Source organism: Gossypium hirsutum, chromosome D08 (assembly GCF_007990345.1).
Source record: "Gossypium hirsutum isolate 1008001.06 chromosome D08, Gossypium_hirsutum_v2.1, whole genome shotgun sequence".
NCBI lineage: Eukaryota > Viridiplantae > Streptophyta > Magnoliopsida > Malvales > Malvaceae > Gossypium > Gossypium hirsutum.
Window position 1 is genome coordinate 24,492,931 of NC_053444.1, and position 15,933 is coordinate 24,508,863.

The following is a 15,933-nucleotide window of genomic DNA, read 5'->3' on the forward strand; positions in this document are numbered from 1 at the left end:
TCATGGCCTTTACACTCCTTTATCGATTCCTACTTCACCTTGGATAGACTTATCCATGGATTTTATTCTAGGTTTGCCTCAAACTAAGAAAGAAAAAGATAGTATATTTGTTGTTGTTGACAGGTTTTCAAAGATGGCACATTTTATTTCTTGTTACAAAACAGATGATGCTACACATGTGGCAGACTTATTCTTTAAAGAGGTAGTAAGACTTCATGGCATCCCTCAAACAATTGTTTCTGACAGAGATGTCAAATTCCTTAGCCACTTTTGGAAGGTATTGTGGGGTAAGCTTCATACTAAGTTACTTTATTCTACTACATGTCACCCCCAAACTGATGTCCAAACTAAAGTAGTTAATCGAATCTTAGGGACTTTATTACGATCTATTGTGGGAAAGAACATTAGAAATTGGGAAGAATGCCTACCATTTGTTGAATTTGCATATAATAGATCTATTCATTCTACAACTGGTTATTCTCCATTTGAACTTGTTTATGGTTTTAACCCACTAACAGTTCTTGATCTTGCGCCATTACCCCTTGAACACATTGTTAATTTAGATGGCGAACAGAAAGCTTAGTTGGTGAAATCCTTACATGAGAAGGCTAGGCAACGAATAGCCAAAACAAATGATGCCAACACCAACAAAGCAAACAAGGGGCGCAAACGGGTTATCCTAGAACCCATGAGGAAAGAAAGGTTTCCTACAAAAAGAAAGACCAAGTTGGACCCAAGGGGTGATGGGCCTTTCCAAGTACTCGAGCGGATCAATGATAATGCCTATAAAATTGATCTGCTGGTGAGTACAATGTAAGTTCTACTTTTAATGTGGTTGACTTGTCCCCATTTGATTTTTCAGATTTGAGGACGAATCTTTTTGAGGAAAGGGGGAATGATACGAGTCAAAAAGGCCCAACCCAAGTTCAAGAACGTGATGGGCTCAAATTACCACAAGGCCCAATAACGAGATCAAAGGCCCGGCAAATGCGTTCCAAACTAAATGGGACCATTCAGGAGTTTGTTAGCAAGGCCTTACATGCGTACACCAAAGAACGAGAAAATCAAGATTCACTTTCTTGTTTTCAAGAAAATCAAGAAACCGAATCTTGACCCAATTTTGCTGTTTGGAGCGATTTCAAGAATCAAGAAAATCAAGATTTCAAATCTTGGAAATCTTGGTCCAAGAAACCGAATCTTGCAGCCAACGCACATTGGATCTCCGTTACGAGCATCAACGACCCAAATTCGGTAGGAAATGGATCACAAGCCCAAATTCTTGAAGGTAAGGCCCAATAAGAAAAGTCCAAGCCCAATCAAGAAGTCCACACATGCTTAGTTGAAAATCAGGCCAAATTGTCAAAGGGCCCAATTTGTAAACATTTTAATTGTTTTATTTAATTTTTAGACTTTAGGAATATTACATGTTAAATTTCGGCCCAAAACAGCCCATTTAAGTGCCAGCTGAAATTCCTCTTTATTTTTTTAATTAGGTTTAAATTTTAAAGATTTCTATTTAGATTAGGATTAGTCTAAGGCCTATTTAAAGGATGGCCGCCCCCCTTGTATTTCACTACTTAGAATTTTATCAAAGTTTCAGATTTGTTGAGAGTAGAATTTTCTATGAGGTTTTCTCCAAGAATTCTCTCTTGAGTTTTCTTTAGAAGTTGTTTTAGCAATCTTTTGATTGTGGGAGCCATCTTCAATCTTCTTCTTGCCATAGATACTCTTTGGAGGGGAGGTTAGAGCCATTTGAAGGGAGTTGTGAATTCTTTCGGGTTTTCAAGGCTTCTTAGGACCTATCTTTTTAAATTACTTGCTGTTCAACTTCTTTTCTTTATTTTTGTTTTGTGTCGATTCTTTATTGATCTATTTGCTCTTCTTGTTTTGTTTTCAGCCCTTTCCATCTTAAAGAATCGATAAATCTTTCTCTTGTTGGCAGCAAGGAATCGGCCTTAAATCCCCAATTTCTAGGGTTCTTGTCATTCCTTACATATTCTGATTGGGGGCCATTCGGTTGCTGGAATTTGGGGAAATCAACTTGGGTGTTCAATTGGGCCGAATCGTAGCCTTTGTTCACTTCCCGAATCGTTTTATTCCATCGATTTCTTTCTTTCCTTCTTGCCGCACCAACCTTTATATTTCTTTAGCAATCTGATCGTTTTGATTTGTTTTCTGTTTTGGTGTTCTTTAACAGATTCGGCTGGTTGGGAAATCAATCTTGGAGATCGATTTCGTGTTCTTGCATTTCGAAATAACATCTATTCATAAGTTCTTTGATTCTTGGCTATTCTTAGTTGTTTTTGGGGATTTAATTTCATTCTGAATTACTTTTAATCTTATTTGTCGTTTTGATTTTAGATCTGTTCGATAGAGCCTCGTAGGAGTTTTCTCGTGACTTGGCAACTCGATCTTGGTTCGCGCGCAACCCTCTATCAACTTGACTCTTTTCTTGTCCTTAAGCAAACATACCAAACATGTAAAAGAAAATATAACTCTTGGACTAAATCAGGCAATTAAGTCACATAGTGGTAAAACATCGAACTCATATGAGAACTATCTCACATGCAACTTAAGAGTGATATCTAGTTAACTTGTTTATTCCTAATGCAAACATAGTTAGTTCGCTAAGTTAAAATGTCAATAGATGTAAATGCAATGGAAATAAACATATGTACAAGTGTTATCCATCAAAATAAATTATGCAGATCAATCATAGATATTTAAAAAGAATTAGTCATGTTCATTCAAAAAAATGCAAGTTATTTACTAATTATTATGTTGGTGGCTTATTCGGGTCCCAAAGGTCTTACAGGCTTGTAACATTCTAAGGCTTAGGACAGTTCAGAATTCAAAAAATAGATACTTAAAACAGGTTCAAGCACTAGAAATGATTAAGTACATGACATTGTTCCCTATTTGCCCCCAATTAATTTGCACGCTCACCTCCTTATTCCTACTTCTCTTGCCTACCTTATTCCTCCTAAAATGATAGAAGGTACTACACGAGATTAGCACATACAAAATTTTGTATTTGTGAACTAAAAGATTTTCATTTTCGAGCTTAATTTGATTTAGCTCTCTTTTTTTTTTATTTTGCACTTTTTCGTTCACCATTTTTTTAACATACTGATTTGCGTAATCTCTTCATTTTCCTTTTCTCACACAAAGCCACCATGATTTCTCTACCTATCCCTCAATGTCCATGGCCCGACGTCCATTACATAGTGCATTTTAAAGAATGAGACTAAGAAGGATTGAGTGCTAGACTCGTTTAGGTTCAAGGCTTTGATATTAAGGTTACAAAGAAAGGGTACTTGAGGCTCAAAATATGGGAACTAGAGGTACATAGCAAAAGGTAAGCTTTTAGGCTCTAGCCTAGTTCAAATAATGCCTAAGGTCTTTCTTGAATCAATCACCCAAGACCAATTCTTTCAAGCATACATCTATTTAAACGAACAATTAACAATTCAAATTATTTATTTACAAGGATCCGTATACTTTATTAATCATATGGTACACTTTATACATTTTCATTTAGGTTGTTGCCCCTAGTCTATTAACTCGGCCCATGAACAAGTCTAATCTTTCCTACCAAGTACATTTACGAAAAGAAAATTTATATTTTCTATTTTTTTACCTCTTTAATTTTTCATCTTTCCAATTAGCTTTCCACTCTACTAAGCAAAGCCTTAGTCTCTAAGCTTGGGAAATTTTCCCAACTTGGTCTAAAAAACATTTTCTCCGCATTAGTCTCAGAATTAGGGTTGTAAATGAACAGAGTGTTTGATGAACAGTTCGATTTTTGTTCGTTTATTAAGCTAATAAATAAACGAACATGAATAAGATTTTGAGGCTCGTTTATTAAACGAACCGAATACAAACAAAGCTTATTTAGTTCATTTATGTTTATGAACCAACTCATTTAAAGTTCGTTTAATAAATAATTTAAAACTCGTTTATTGTTCTATTAGTATATATTAATAAAATTATCTTGGTTTGTATTTTTTTCATTTATAATATAATTATTAATATTAATATTTGACTATTTTATATCTAAATAATATATGTGTATGTGTTTATTTATCGTTTGTTTGTTTATTTATTATTCATTAACATTGTTCATAAACATGTTCAATTATATGTTCATAAAGATGTTCGTTTAATGTTCGTGAACATGTTCGATTAAGTTAAATGAACATGTTTGTGAACATTAAACAAATGAACATGAGCACACATAATTTTAAATAAACAAATGAACATAAACAAAGGTTTGTTCGTTTAAGCTCAGTTCATTTACAACCCTACCCAAATTTAGAAACTTTCTCGAATTTGGTTTGCATTAAGGTATAACACTCTATATTGTGCCATGTCATCACTTGAAAATCAAATATATATAATTTACAATAAAATTATTAATTTTTTTAAATTATAAAAATTCAAGTGATGACGTGACATAATTTTAGAGTGTCATGTCATCATGCATTAATGGAATCCAAATTTAGGAACCAAATTGAAAAAAACTGATAAGTTTCAAGATTAATGTGAACCAAAAAAGTTTAGAGATTAAAGTTAAAAAAATTACCAAGTTAAAGGACTAAAGATTATATTATCCCTTAAAACACTTCACCTTGTATTAGAAGATGGGATAATTTCGGGGCTTAGGTCCATAAACATGTTGAAGGCTTACGCTTTTAAACACAAACAAAAACGAAGCCCATCTCCGCCAGTGTCACAGCTTTGCATGACGTGGCTACATCACATTGGTCAACCTGCGTAGACTTGAGTCATCTTCAACAGCACTGGATACATCCTTTTCCTTTTACCTATTCTTAGCAGGCACAAAACAAATTATTATTCAATATTTTTGTTTTTTTTTTAAAAGAGAAAAGCAAAAAAATAGGACAAGGCAATATGAGATTATTTGTTAGTTTGGTAGCAGTTTTATGTATCGTGTGCAGCAATGTCTTAGCCGATCAGATTTTCCCTTCTCATGTAGGTAAGCCGATATTTCATAGTTTTTTTCCCCTTTTGTGTTAATTAATCTTAATTTTGTATGTGTGGTTTTAAATTGTGGGTTTTCTTTGAGTTGAGCTCATGAGATGGACTTAAAATATCGATTCCCAGTGATTTTATTGTTTTAGATGAATGAATGTTTCCTATATTATTTGTAAGACATGCTACTTGTTTATTGTTAATTAGTAGTATATGGTTGTTCATAGGTTCCTCTTTTATTCACAATTGGAAAACGATTTGTCCGTAAAGAAATTGATGACTAAGTCATTAGTAGTGCTTGAGTAGTGAAATTAGCACCAAAGGCAGGAAGGAGCTTCATTACAGCTACATCCCTTGTTGGTTAGAGAAGGGGGTTTTGTGGTTTTGGAATTTGATTCAATTAAGTATTGTGATCAAATGGGAGATACTAGTGGTTCTTCGGTAGCCTAGGATTGATGCCTACTTTACTTCTAGGGCTTCTTGCAAGACAATATGATGAATATTTTTATGATCTGAGTAAAGTGGTCTCGGCATCAGTAGTGTTTTTTTCTTTTTCACAACTAGAAAGAATTTGCAGTTGAATTTAGTTTTTTTACTTGTGAATGCCAACTACTTTTGAAAGTGAGCATTTATTCATGAAAGCAAATTTATGCTAGGTGCTGATTGTTTGATAAATTTGGATATTATGGATCATAGCTGACCTACAGAACCACAAGTTGCTTATGTTCTTATACCTTTGTGGCTTTGGGTCAATTGAATGGTTATTGGTTCTTAAATAAAGATGGGTGAACTTTAGAAACAAATGAAACCGGAGAATGAAATAAAGAAGAAGAAAAACTAGAATGCATGGTCTTCACTCACCACAAGTGCCATTAGAAAGAGCTATTAATTGTTGCAACCTAGTCCGTCTTTGTGCGTGATTCTATCATATACAGAGTTTCCATCTAACTATTGCAACTGATTTATTGGCAATGTCATAGTCTTCTTTCTTTCTTTTTTAGTATTTAGAATATTGGTTCTACTGGGATCAAGTTTTTCTTGTTTTCTGATGCTTTTCTAATACTTAACTGATAAACAGCTGGCACACTTGGCCGAAGCTTCCGTGAACCAAAATACAAGATTGAGTTCCATTCTGAAGACTCTCCCTACCATCCCGTAAGTAAGATTAGAATTTTAAACAGTTTTTGCTCATCAAGCCTTGGTTTAAAGCATCATCTGGATGTTCACTTGGGCTTTATCATATTGAACATCCAACCTAAAACCTACTGGCAATAGGTGGAGGGGTCCAATTTTAATAAAAGACCATAGGGAACATAATCTTTAATGACTTAACCAACTATATTCTCACCACTGCATATTTCCTTGAGCAAGTAAAATTTATAAATGGTAATATGTAAAACTTCTGAAATTATTTACATGTGTACTTCTTAATATAAGCATGGACTTTTTTATTTTAAAGTTTTCTACATAACATGCTCTTATTATTTACAGCTTATTAGTGGGTTCAAATAAATTAGTATACTTTTTATCTAGCAACACACTTCAGCATACTGTTTCATACTGTGTTCAAATGCTTAAGAAAGTTTGTATTTTGAAATTGGAGAGACCGCGTAATCTTGGCATGCAACCTGGTGCTGTTTCTATAAAAGAGGGTTATTAATGGTAATAAGACGAATGAAAATCTTGGCATCATAATCTTGTCATAATTTTCCATGTGCATATACATTTAGTGGGCTGGTTTTCCTTTGATGTGAACCTATCAAGTTCCATTTTTAGTGATCTACTATTACAATGCCTGGAACATTTCGCAGGATGATGATCAGGAGTCTGTTTTTATGCCTAATAAAGATGGAAAGAATTTTTTATGTTTCTTGCCTAAGGTGGAGAAAACCAAGACTCTAAAGCCAGTTACTCAGCAGAACGTTAGTAGCATGATTGTGGAATCTGAGAAACAGGTTAAACTGAAGACGCCTGATGAACTGCTGGAAGTACTGAAAGATCGATGCTTTATCAGAGTGAGCACCTGGTTCCTACACGCTGTCTGGTGAATTGATGATGCTGTCATGAGAGATTAATGCAAAGAATTAAAAAGCCTTTGTTCTTCCTGCAAGTTGCGTGCTGCTTATTTCATATCTGCCTCTAGTGCTTATGTTGTCAGTTATTTTCTATGCAGCAAGAGGGTTGGTGGTCTTATGAATTTTGCTATCAAAATCGGTTACGGCAAATACATGTGGAAGAGGATAAGGTATATTTTTTTATTGAATTTAAGGTGCTCATATTTACATTAAACTTGGTTTTTTTAACTAGTATGAGAGTTCTGTGTGTGATGTATCTATCCTTCAGTGATGCAGAATATCATTATTTTCTGAAATGAATTACTAAAATATAAAAAAAAGGTTCAATGAGCAGAACCTTATGGATACTCAACTGATGGTTTTGGGCACTGAATATGGTGCTTGCACCATCTATTTGATCTGAGTAGCAATTTATACAATAGGTGGTAGTAATATAGTAATAGTTATAAATGCAGATGCAGCAGCGTCTTTTGCTATCATAAAAATTAATTTTGAGTATTCCTACTATGTCCTGTTCATTACCTTAATGAATACAGTGAGCTTCCGAAGAAGATTTTATTGATATCTTGTGCACATTTTCTATCATTTTTGGATTATTGCAGGTGGTTCAGGAATTTGTCTTGGGTGTATATGATGAAGAGGCCACTGCTGCCTTCAACCAGAATCTCTCTGACATATCCACATTAAAAGATCCTCGCTCAAAAGATGCATCGCAAAGGTGAGGCCTCAAGTGGTTTAAAATTTTAGGTTATACCTGTAGTTTTTCATCTTTATTTCTTTTTTATAACAATAGGAGGTTTCAAGCGGTGAAAAGTAATTAGTGAAGTAAAAGAAGGAAAGAAAAGAAAAAGATTACTAATAAATAATAATGATCCTGCATCTCATACAGGTATCATGCTCATCAATATACGAATGGAACCCAATGTGATCTTACTAATCAGCCACGAGAAACTGAGGTATGAAGCAATAAAATTACAGGATTGTGATATGGTTTTTAGATATCCTTTGGAGGGAAAAGGCCCTTGATTTTGTTTTTAGATTCATTCTCATTGCTTTCCTTCTTACTGTTTGTAGGTGAGATTTGTCTGCTCGGAGCCGAGAGCAATGATTAGTTCAATTACAGAGTTATCCACGTGCAAGTATGCACTTACTATTCAAAGCCCTATGCTATGCAAACACCCGTGAGTCTCTCTCTCTCTTCTCTGAATGCTAAGGTTAGAACTACTGGTTCTAGTTACTCACAGCTGATTGTGCCTTTTGGAAAGATCAGTGATCTACTAGTACAGGAAATTGTATGTAAATAGAACATGAACGAATGCTTCGTGTTATCCTTTCTTCTCAGTATGAAATAGCGATCTAGTCACCACAACAAAACCAAACATTAGACCATTAATTGAAATGGCCAATGAGCAAGTGTCCTGAGATGCTTACCAAAAATGCTGGATAGGTATAATGTAGGCATGTTGAGAGAAAAAGAAACCCTGTTTAGTACATGCATACCACTTTCTGATTGTATAACAGAGGGGTGTAAACTTTACCAGCTGCCACTTGGGTCTTGGGAACTTTCAGTTTTACCAGTTGATCTATACCAGTTAGTCATACTAACAAACAACATGAAAAATATTGAAGTGTTGATAAACTGTCAAATTGTCATCCATAAATTTCTAGTTAGCTCTGTTTGTTGCAGTCAAAAAACTCTTTCATTCCAACATGAGAAAAAGGGCTGTTTCATAATGTGTCTAATGCCGCCATTTATTTATTTAAATAAAAGATTCTCATACTATCCTTGAGTTCTTTAGGTTATTCCAAGAAGAGAGACCGGTGTGGCACACCATTAACTGCAATGTGCTTCCCAAAGATACCAAGGTTGAGGAGGACCCGCATATTACTATGATCATGGACTCGGAAGATCAATCTAGTAATTTTGATTCAAGCCAATGAATGTAGTCGATCTTCATACACTTTTTAGTCCTACATTTTGCAGAGTTACTTAACCCTTGTCAAAGTTTTACAGTATCAACTTAAAGGAATTCTAATACCCACTTTAATTTTTTCCCTGCTCAAATTACATTCTTTATTGAGAAAAGTCATCCCAAATTGTCTGGATGATGAATTCTTTGAAAGAAAATAGAAGAAAAACAGTAACAGCTTTGGATAATGCAGTGGACTGAAACAATTACTGCATTGGCGACAAATCTCTAAGCTTAACACAAGGTTTTCTTATTTATGGGTTAAAAGCAGTTGTTCACTTTTATCACTCCCTATTTTGTTTTCTTATCACTTTGATTATTTATTTATTTATTTATTTTATAAATGCTTAAGACTATCCATAATTCCTCTGCAATCCTTAAATAAGAGGATAAAGATATTTCCTTGTGCTTGAACTCACGTTCTCTTACATTGGCAATGTTATTGGCAATATTATCTATGTTAATCAAATTAATAACCAATTTATCACTTTAATATGGTAATTTGTCAGTTGTATAGTTCATTGGCCAATGGCATATCCGTTAGTTCATTGATGCTTGATGTAAAATAAATTTAAAATATCAATATAATTTAGAAAAAAAATTAAAGATTTTTTTTAAATAAAAGGAATTTTTTGAAAAATTATAAATAAACTGAAAATTATAAGGTAAAATTTAAAAACACATAAAATTTAAAATTAGAAAAAAGTTCAAAAAAATTCTTTGAAATACTAGAAAATTTTCCCCAAAATTTATTATAAAATCTCAAAATATAACAAGCTGTTTTTTTCTTTAAAAAAAATGAAAATTGAAAAATGTAAAAAAAAACTTAAAAAAAAGATTTTTTTTTAAAAAATCTCAATTAAAAACATGAAAATCACAATTTTTCCAAAATTATAAAACTTTTTCTTTTGAAAATTATAATATAGTTTAAAAAACATAAAATTTAGGGAAAAAAATGTAACATCTATGTTGAGGCAAGTTTTGGAGAAGCATTTTGAGTAGCACTCGATAGTGCAGAGGCGAATCTAGGGGGACTGGCATGGGTCCCAGTCCCCCTAAAATGAAAAATTACTATTTAGGCCTTCTATTTTTTAAAAAAAATTTTGAATTAGTAAAGGTAAAATTACACTTTGGCCCCCCTAAAATTATAAAAATTTGATTTAATCCTTTAAAAATTGTAAAGATATAGACTATAAAAAATTAAAATTTCATTCGCCCCCCCTAAAAAATTGTTTTGGCTTCGCCCTTGCGGTAGTGGCAATTATCATCTATCCCTGCGACAGTTCAGCAACACTTGTTATATTTGATGTTGGCAATTTATTGAAACAAAGTCTTTGAGCCATTAAGTATGTTGATATTTTGAAGATATGGAAGCCCAACTATGAAAACCAATCCGTTGCATTGTGAAGATTGAATTGGATTGGATTGTACAATTACAACCCTTTGATTATGGAGAATTGTTTGGGATCAAATTGAAGGTTACCTTGAAGACTAAATCTCCATCAAATCATGTTTTATTGAACTTTAGTAGTATATTACTGTTGCTATATTGTAGTTGTTGATTTTAAGGGGTTGCATTGTATTCAATCACTAGTACGTTAGCAAACCTAAAAACATATATATTACTAGAGTTGTTTAAGTTATTTATGAGAGCATATTGAGTGCACTTCATTTCTTCATTGAGGAACTAATTATGTGATTGCCATTAAAGTGTAAACAATTTGTGTTTATAGTTTAAATTCTCAGAGAGAGAATTTAGAGGTGAGTGTTCTAGTCTTTAGGTATAAAGGTGAGGTCTCTATACTAGGGTGGATAGAGTGTGATTTACTTGTTGTATTGCGGATTAAGGATAGTAGAATTACTCACAGAGCTAGGTTCTGTAGATGTAGGAAATTCGAACTGTGTAAACAAACATTTGTATTCTTTGTTATTTTGTTTACATATTTTTCACAATGCCAAGTGCTAATGGCCACTGCAATCGGACACTTCCATTCAATTGAAGCAGTTCAAGCAATTAACAACTTTATGTCCCAACTGTCACAACCAAATTTTAGATATTTAATTTTGGTATTGATGAACCTAAGTAAGTTGGTAAACCAAGTAATAGAATTTATTATATTACATTTTTGTTTTACATGTGGGCTGGCTAACTATCTTAGTTAGAAGCCATCTATAATGTTCCATTTATGTGAAACAAGCTAATGGGCTTAAGGGAGAATAGGAGGGGCATACTTGGTAATAATAATTTGGAAGTGGAGGTTGGTGGGTGCATGTATCACAGACTTAGATTTATGCGCAACCCATGACACACGAATGAGGATTGGTGGCCGGTTATAGATTAGACTTTAGCAAATTTTATTTGTTTTTCCTTAAGGTGGAAAAGAGGGAAAGAGGGGGTTTTCATCTTTATTTCCTTATGGTAATTTTTTTGTTCTTTTGGGGTAGGGTTGGGGGTGGAGGTGTGTTAGCACCGGCTGCATGTGGGCCGAAGACACAAATCTAGCTTGTTTAGGAGCTATTTCTTTCAAGAATTTCACTAGGGAGCTTGCATGAGTGGTGGTAGCAGCTTTGGAGGCTTCATTTTTGGTGAGTTTCGTGAGATCCTTATACTTTTTAGGTTGGTATGTTTACATGGAAGTGGAGGTTTACCTGTTAGGATGCTGAATTGAGTTTCAAACTTGATGTTTGCTTGTCAATTAAACACGTTTAAAGACAAGAACATTGGTTATGAAACATTGTCAAATTTTAGGACAAAATGTATGATTTATACATGTTATAAGGTTAATTAAGGATATAAATTTTTTTGTTGGGTTGGTTGTCCAAATTTTGGACAAATTATTTGTAATATCTCGTTTTAATTGATATCAAAAAAGTGGTTTTAGGACCATAAATCAGACAAGTAAATTATTTTTTTATTATTATTTTAATGTCTACAAGAATATATTAAGGTTGTGTTAAAATTTCATTAAGCAATTTTGATGTTTACATAGTTAATTAAATAAAAAGAACTAAATTGTAAAATATGAAAAAGTTGAGTTCTATTAGTAAAAAGGGTTAAATGACTATGAAATCTTAAACTAAAAGACTTGAATGGAAAATAGACCATTTATATGGGATAGTGGATGTGCACGGAAAGGTATTAATGTAATTATGATAGTTTTTAAAGGTTAAAATGGTAATTAAACAAATTAAAATTAAACTAAATGAAACAAAAATGATTTCACCTTTCTCATTTCACTCCACCACCGAAATAGTGAAGAAAAAAACACCATTTTTGGTGCTTTTAAGATTCAGCTAGCATTGTTCTTGCATGTTGTCATTTTTTAGGTTAGTTTTTAATGATTTTTATGTTTTTAAGGTCATTTTAGCTTAATCTAGCTAGCCCAAGGGTTAATTTGTAAAACTATTAAAGGTTGAGGGACTTGCCATGAATATTTTTATTGAGTTTTGATGTTAAATGATAGATTATGAATCTTTGTTGAAAAATAAACAAGTTCTATTAAATGATTTTTGATGAAATTTGGAATTAGGGATTAAATTGTTAAAAGCTTAAATTCTAGGGTTTTATTGTGAAATGATGGTAAATATGAGTTGTTTCAAGGTCCCTTACATGTTTGGTTGACATGGAATTTGCAACACCCCTACCCCGTATCCGTCACCGGATTCGGGTTACGAGGCATTACCGGACTTAGCATGATTTAGCACAATCATTAAACACATTTTATACATCAAAGAATAACGATACCTTTAAAACCTTATCAGACTTAACTATCCACGAATTAATTAATTTAAAATTTCGTAAACATGAATCATAGTTCCAAATCAAATCAATCATATCTTACTAGTCATAATTCATAATTCAACACTTTTCAAAATTTCCAACTAATACAATTCGCACTTACATCAAAACAATTGAACATGTTCCATAATAACTCAATTCAAAATATGCACAAGTTATAAACCCACTGATTTATTACTCACCTTCTATATACCAAGCATATATCATCATATAGTATATATCGAATATAAATAAAAAAATATAACCTAAGTTGATTATCAATCATATTACTTCAATACACGCGCATATTAAACCAACCGAACCATTTTATACCATTTCATAATCAAATGTATATACAAACATAGTAACATTACGTCATGGCCGAACATACTATTGATGTTTATAAATAATTGAAATGCGCACATGCCCTATAAAGAAAAGTCACATTTAACATTTGCACATAAATAACATTTCTATGTACATCAAATTTGCATATGCATATTAGTTTACCTAAACTTCACATTTTATCCTATTAACTAAACATTGATTCGATCATACCATTATCAAGTTTATATGCATATCATAATTAATCAAATATCATAACGAAACCATACTATTTCATTTGCCATTTGGATTTGTACCAAAACAATCATGAGATATATTCATTACTTACCAATAGCAATCGAACCTATATAGTCAATATACAATCAAATACATCATAAACCCATTATTTACCATTCATTAACCAATTATATAAACAACTTTGGTGCTAACTCATAAGACCTAATATGCATATATTATTTCATTACGAATGACCGAAATGAACTATCATTCCATCTATAGTATAATTAACATTTCACCTAAATTTATCCAACTCACATCTTGAGAATCTAATACCTAGAATAACCCAAGTTTATCACATACATGCGATTTGAATATCTCATTCGAATGCAAGCTCAATTCATGATCAAATATAGTCAAATTCAAGCATAAAAATTAAACACATCAAGCACCCATTCAAAAACACATAAAACCGTACTTAAACACATTGATCATAGACAATCCATTTTTAAACCAAACTGAATATAAGCATGGAAATTAAGCCATTTTCGCATGGCCATTTATATACATGATCCAAAACTAACCAAAAACATAAGCAAGCCTATACATGTCATAATATCGAATTCAAAATTTAACAAAATACCAAAAGGTGTCGATAGTGTGATAGACTTTGCTGACGATCCCCGAGCTCGTATCGTGACTCTTAAATCTATAAAATAGAGGTAAACAAGAACACACACCGAGTAAGCTATTTAATCTTAGTAAGTCATAAGCAAAAACATATATATTAACAAGGCATATTAACATTTTACTAATATGGTCAAATACACATAATTTCCAACACAAAGATATCATTTACTACAAAGGTCATACTTTAATCACACATACATATCATATGATCGAATTTAATCAATCATCTACACATATATTTTTTCACTTTTAATATTACAATTACATCAATAAGTCGAATCACTTATATTTATGTTCAAACATATTAATCCAAAATTTATATTCACATACCTTGTATCATTTCAAGTAATCAACTTACCTCGTTTTCATAGAAACATTTAACTAACACATACCTGAACCCGTAATTTAATTTTTCATTCGGTCATTACCTCACATTGCCCGTTGAACTGTTCGGAAATAAAAAGGATATGCGGATAATTGAAAAACTCGTAGAATGCCAACGTCCCAGACGTGGTCTTACATGTAATCACATATCGATGCCACTATCCCAGACAGGGTCTTACATGTAAACACAAGTTGAAGCCGACGTCCTAGACGTGGTATTACACAAAAACACATATCGAAGGTCCTATGTCATGACTTATGTATCCTATCAATTCCTAGGGTTCATACGTGACTTTCGGACATTGAATCTTGATCGAATCGAACTCGAAACATAGTTCCTTTGCTCAATACACATTCGGCCATACACAAATTTTTTTCACAAAAATTCCATTCATCAAGTAACATTTATATATTATCAAATTTAACGACATTTATATGCTTATGGACTTACCTCGGATATCGATGGATGAAATTGACTACTCGACTACTTTCGACTTCCCTTGATCTAATTCCGTTTTCTTTCATTTTTGATCTAAATAAATTCAAATTTAACTAATTTAATCAAAAATTCATTCAATTTAATCCAAAAACACATAAATGGGCAAATTACCATTTTACCCCTGATATTTTACAGTTTTTGCAATTTAGTCCCTATTGCATAAAACACAAAATATGCAAAATTTAACCACACTATAACTTGGCCGAATCTTTCTCATGTTCATCTAAGTCCACACATTTTATTTATTTTACATTTTAGTCCCTAAAAATATAATTTTTGCAATTTAGCCGTAATTACTCAATTTCATCAAAAATTCAAAAACAAACTATGTTAATCTAACACATACTTCATATTTCACCTTCAAACATCATGAAACTTATGAATTCATCAATGACATATTTCAAAATCATCATCAATTCACAAAATTGAAGCATGGGTTTTGAAGAACATGAAGCAACGATCTCAGAAACATAAAAAAATTATCAAAAACCGAACAAAATCCATACCTTAATCAAGACTTGGAAGTGCCGAATGAAACAAAGCTTAAAACCCTTTTCTTTTTTTTTTCTTTCAAATTTGGTGAAAAGATGAAAAACATGGCTTTTAATTTGATATATTATAACATATATGAACCTTATTATTATTTTACTAAATTAACCTTTACTAATTAATATATAAAACATATAATATAAGGTCATTCTTGACCATTGCCGTCCACTAACTTATATAGTGGGCTAATTGCTTCATAAAACCTCCAAATTATAAAGACAACAACAATTAGGCACTTTCATATTTAACCTTTAAATTTTCATTTTATGCGATTAAGATCTTTTCTCAAATTAATCACACAAACAATAAAATTATTTCACGAAACTTTCACACATGTAATTTCACACATAATAAACACAAAAAAATAGTTTTAAAATATTTTTTAGACTCAGATTTGTGGTCTTGAAACCACTGTTCCGAGTAGGGTCAAAA

At 32.3% G+C, this 15,933-nt stretch overlaps 1 protein-coding gene across 4 annotated transcripts; it reads left to right on the top strand.

Annotated features, from left to right (window-relative positions):
• The first annotated feature begins 4,661 nt into the window (after positions 1-4,661).
• On the top strand, positions 4,662-9,327 carry LOC107912604 (protein OS-9 homolog). Of its 4 annotated transcripts, none has more exons than XM_016840855.2 (8): positions 4,662-4,999; positions 6,074-6,150; positions 6,807-7,010; positions 7,169-7,240; positions 7,673-7,788; positions 7,960-8,026; positions 8,145-8,251; positions 8,870-9,327. In XM_016840855.2, the coding sequence occupies exons 1-8, from the start codon at positions 4,915-4,917 to the stop codon at positions 9,009-9,011; spliced, it is 870 nt and encodes a 289-aa protein (XP_016696344.1). In that variant the 5' UTR covers positions 4,662-4,914; the 3' UTR covers positions 9,012-9,327. The 4 variants fall into 4 exon arrangements, with proteins under 4 accessions (XP_016696344.1, XP_016696354.1, XP_040955192.1 ...); XM_016840865.2 differs by having other exon boundaries at positions 4,795-4,999; positions 6,876-7,010; XM_041099258.1 differs by having other exon boundaries at positions 4,795-4,995.
• Positions 9,328-15,933: the final 6,606 nt, after the last annotated feature.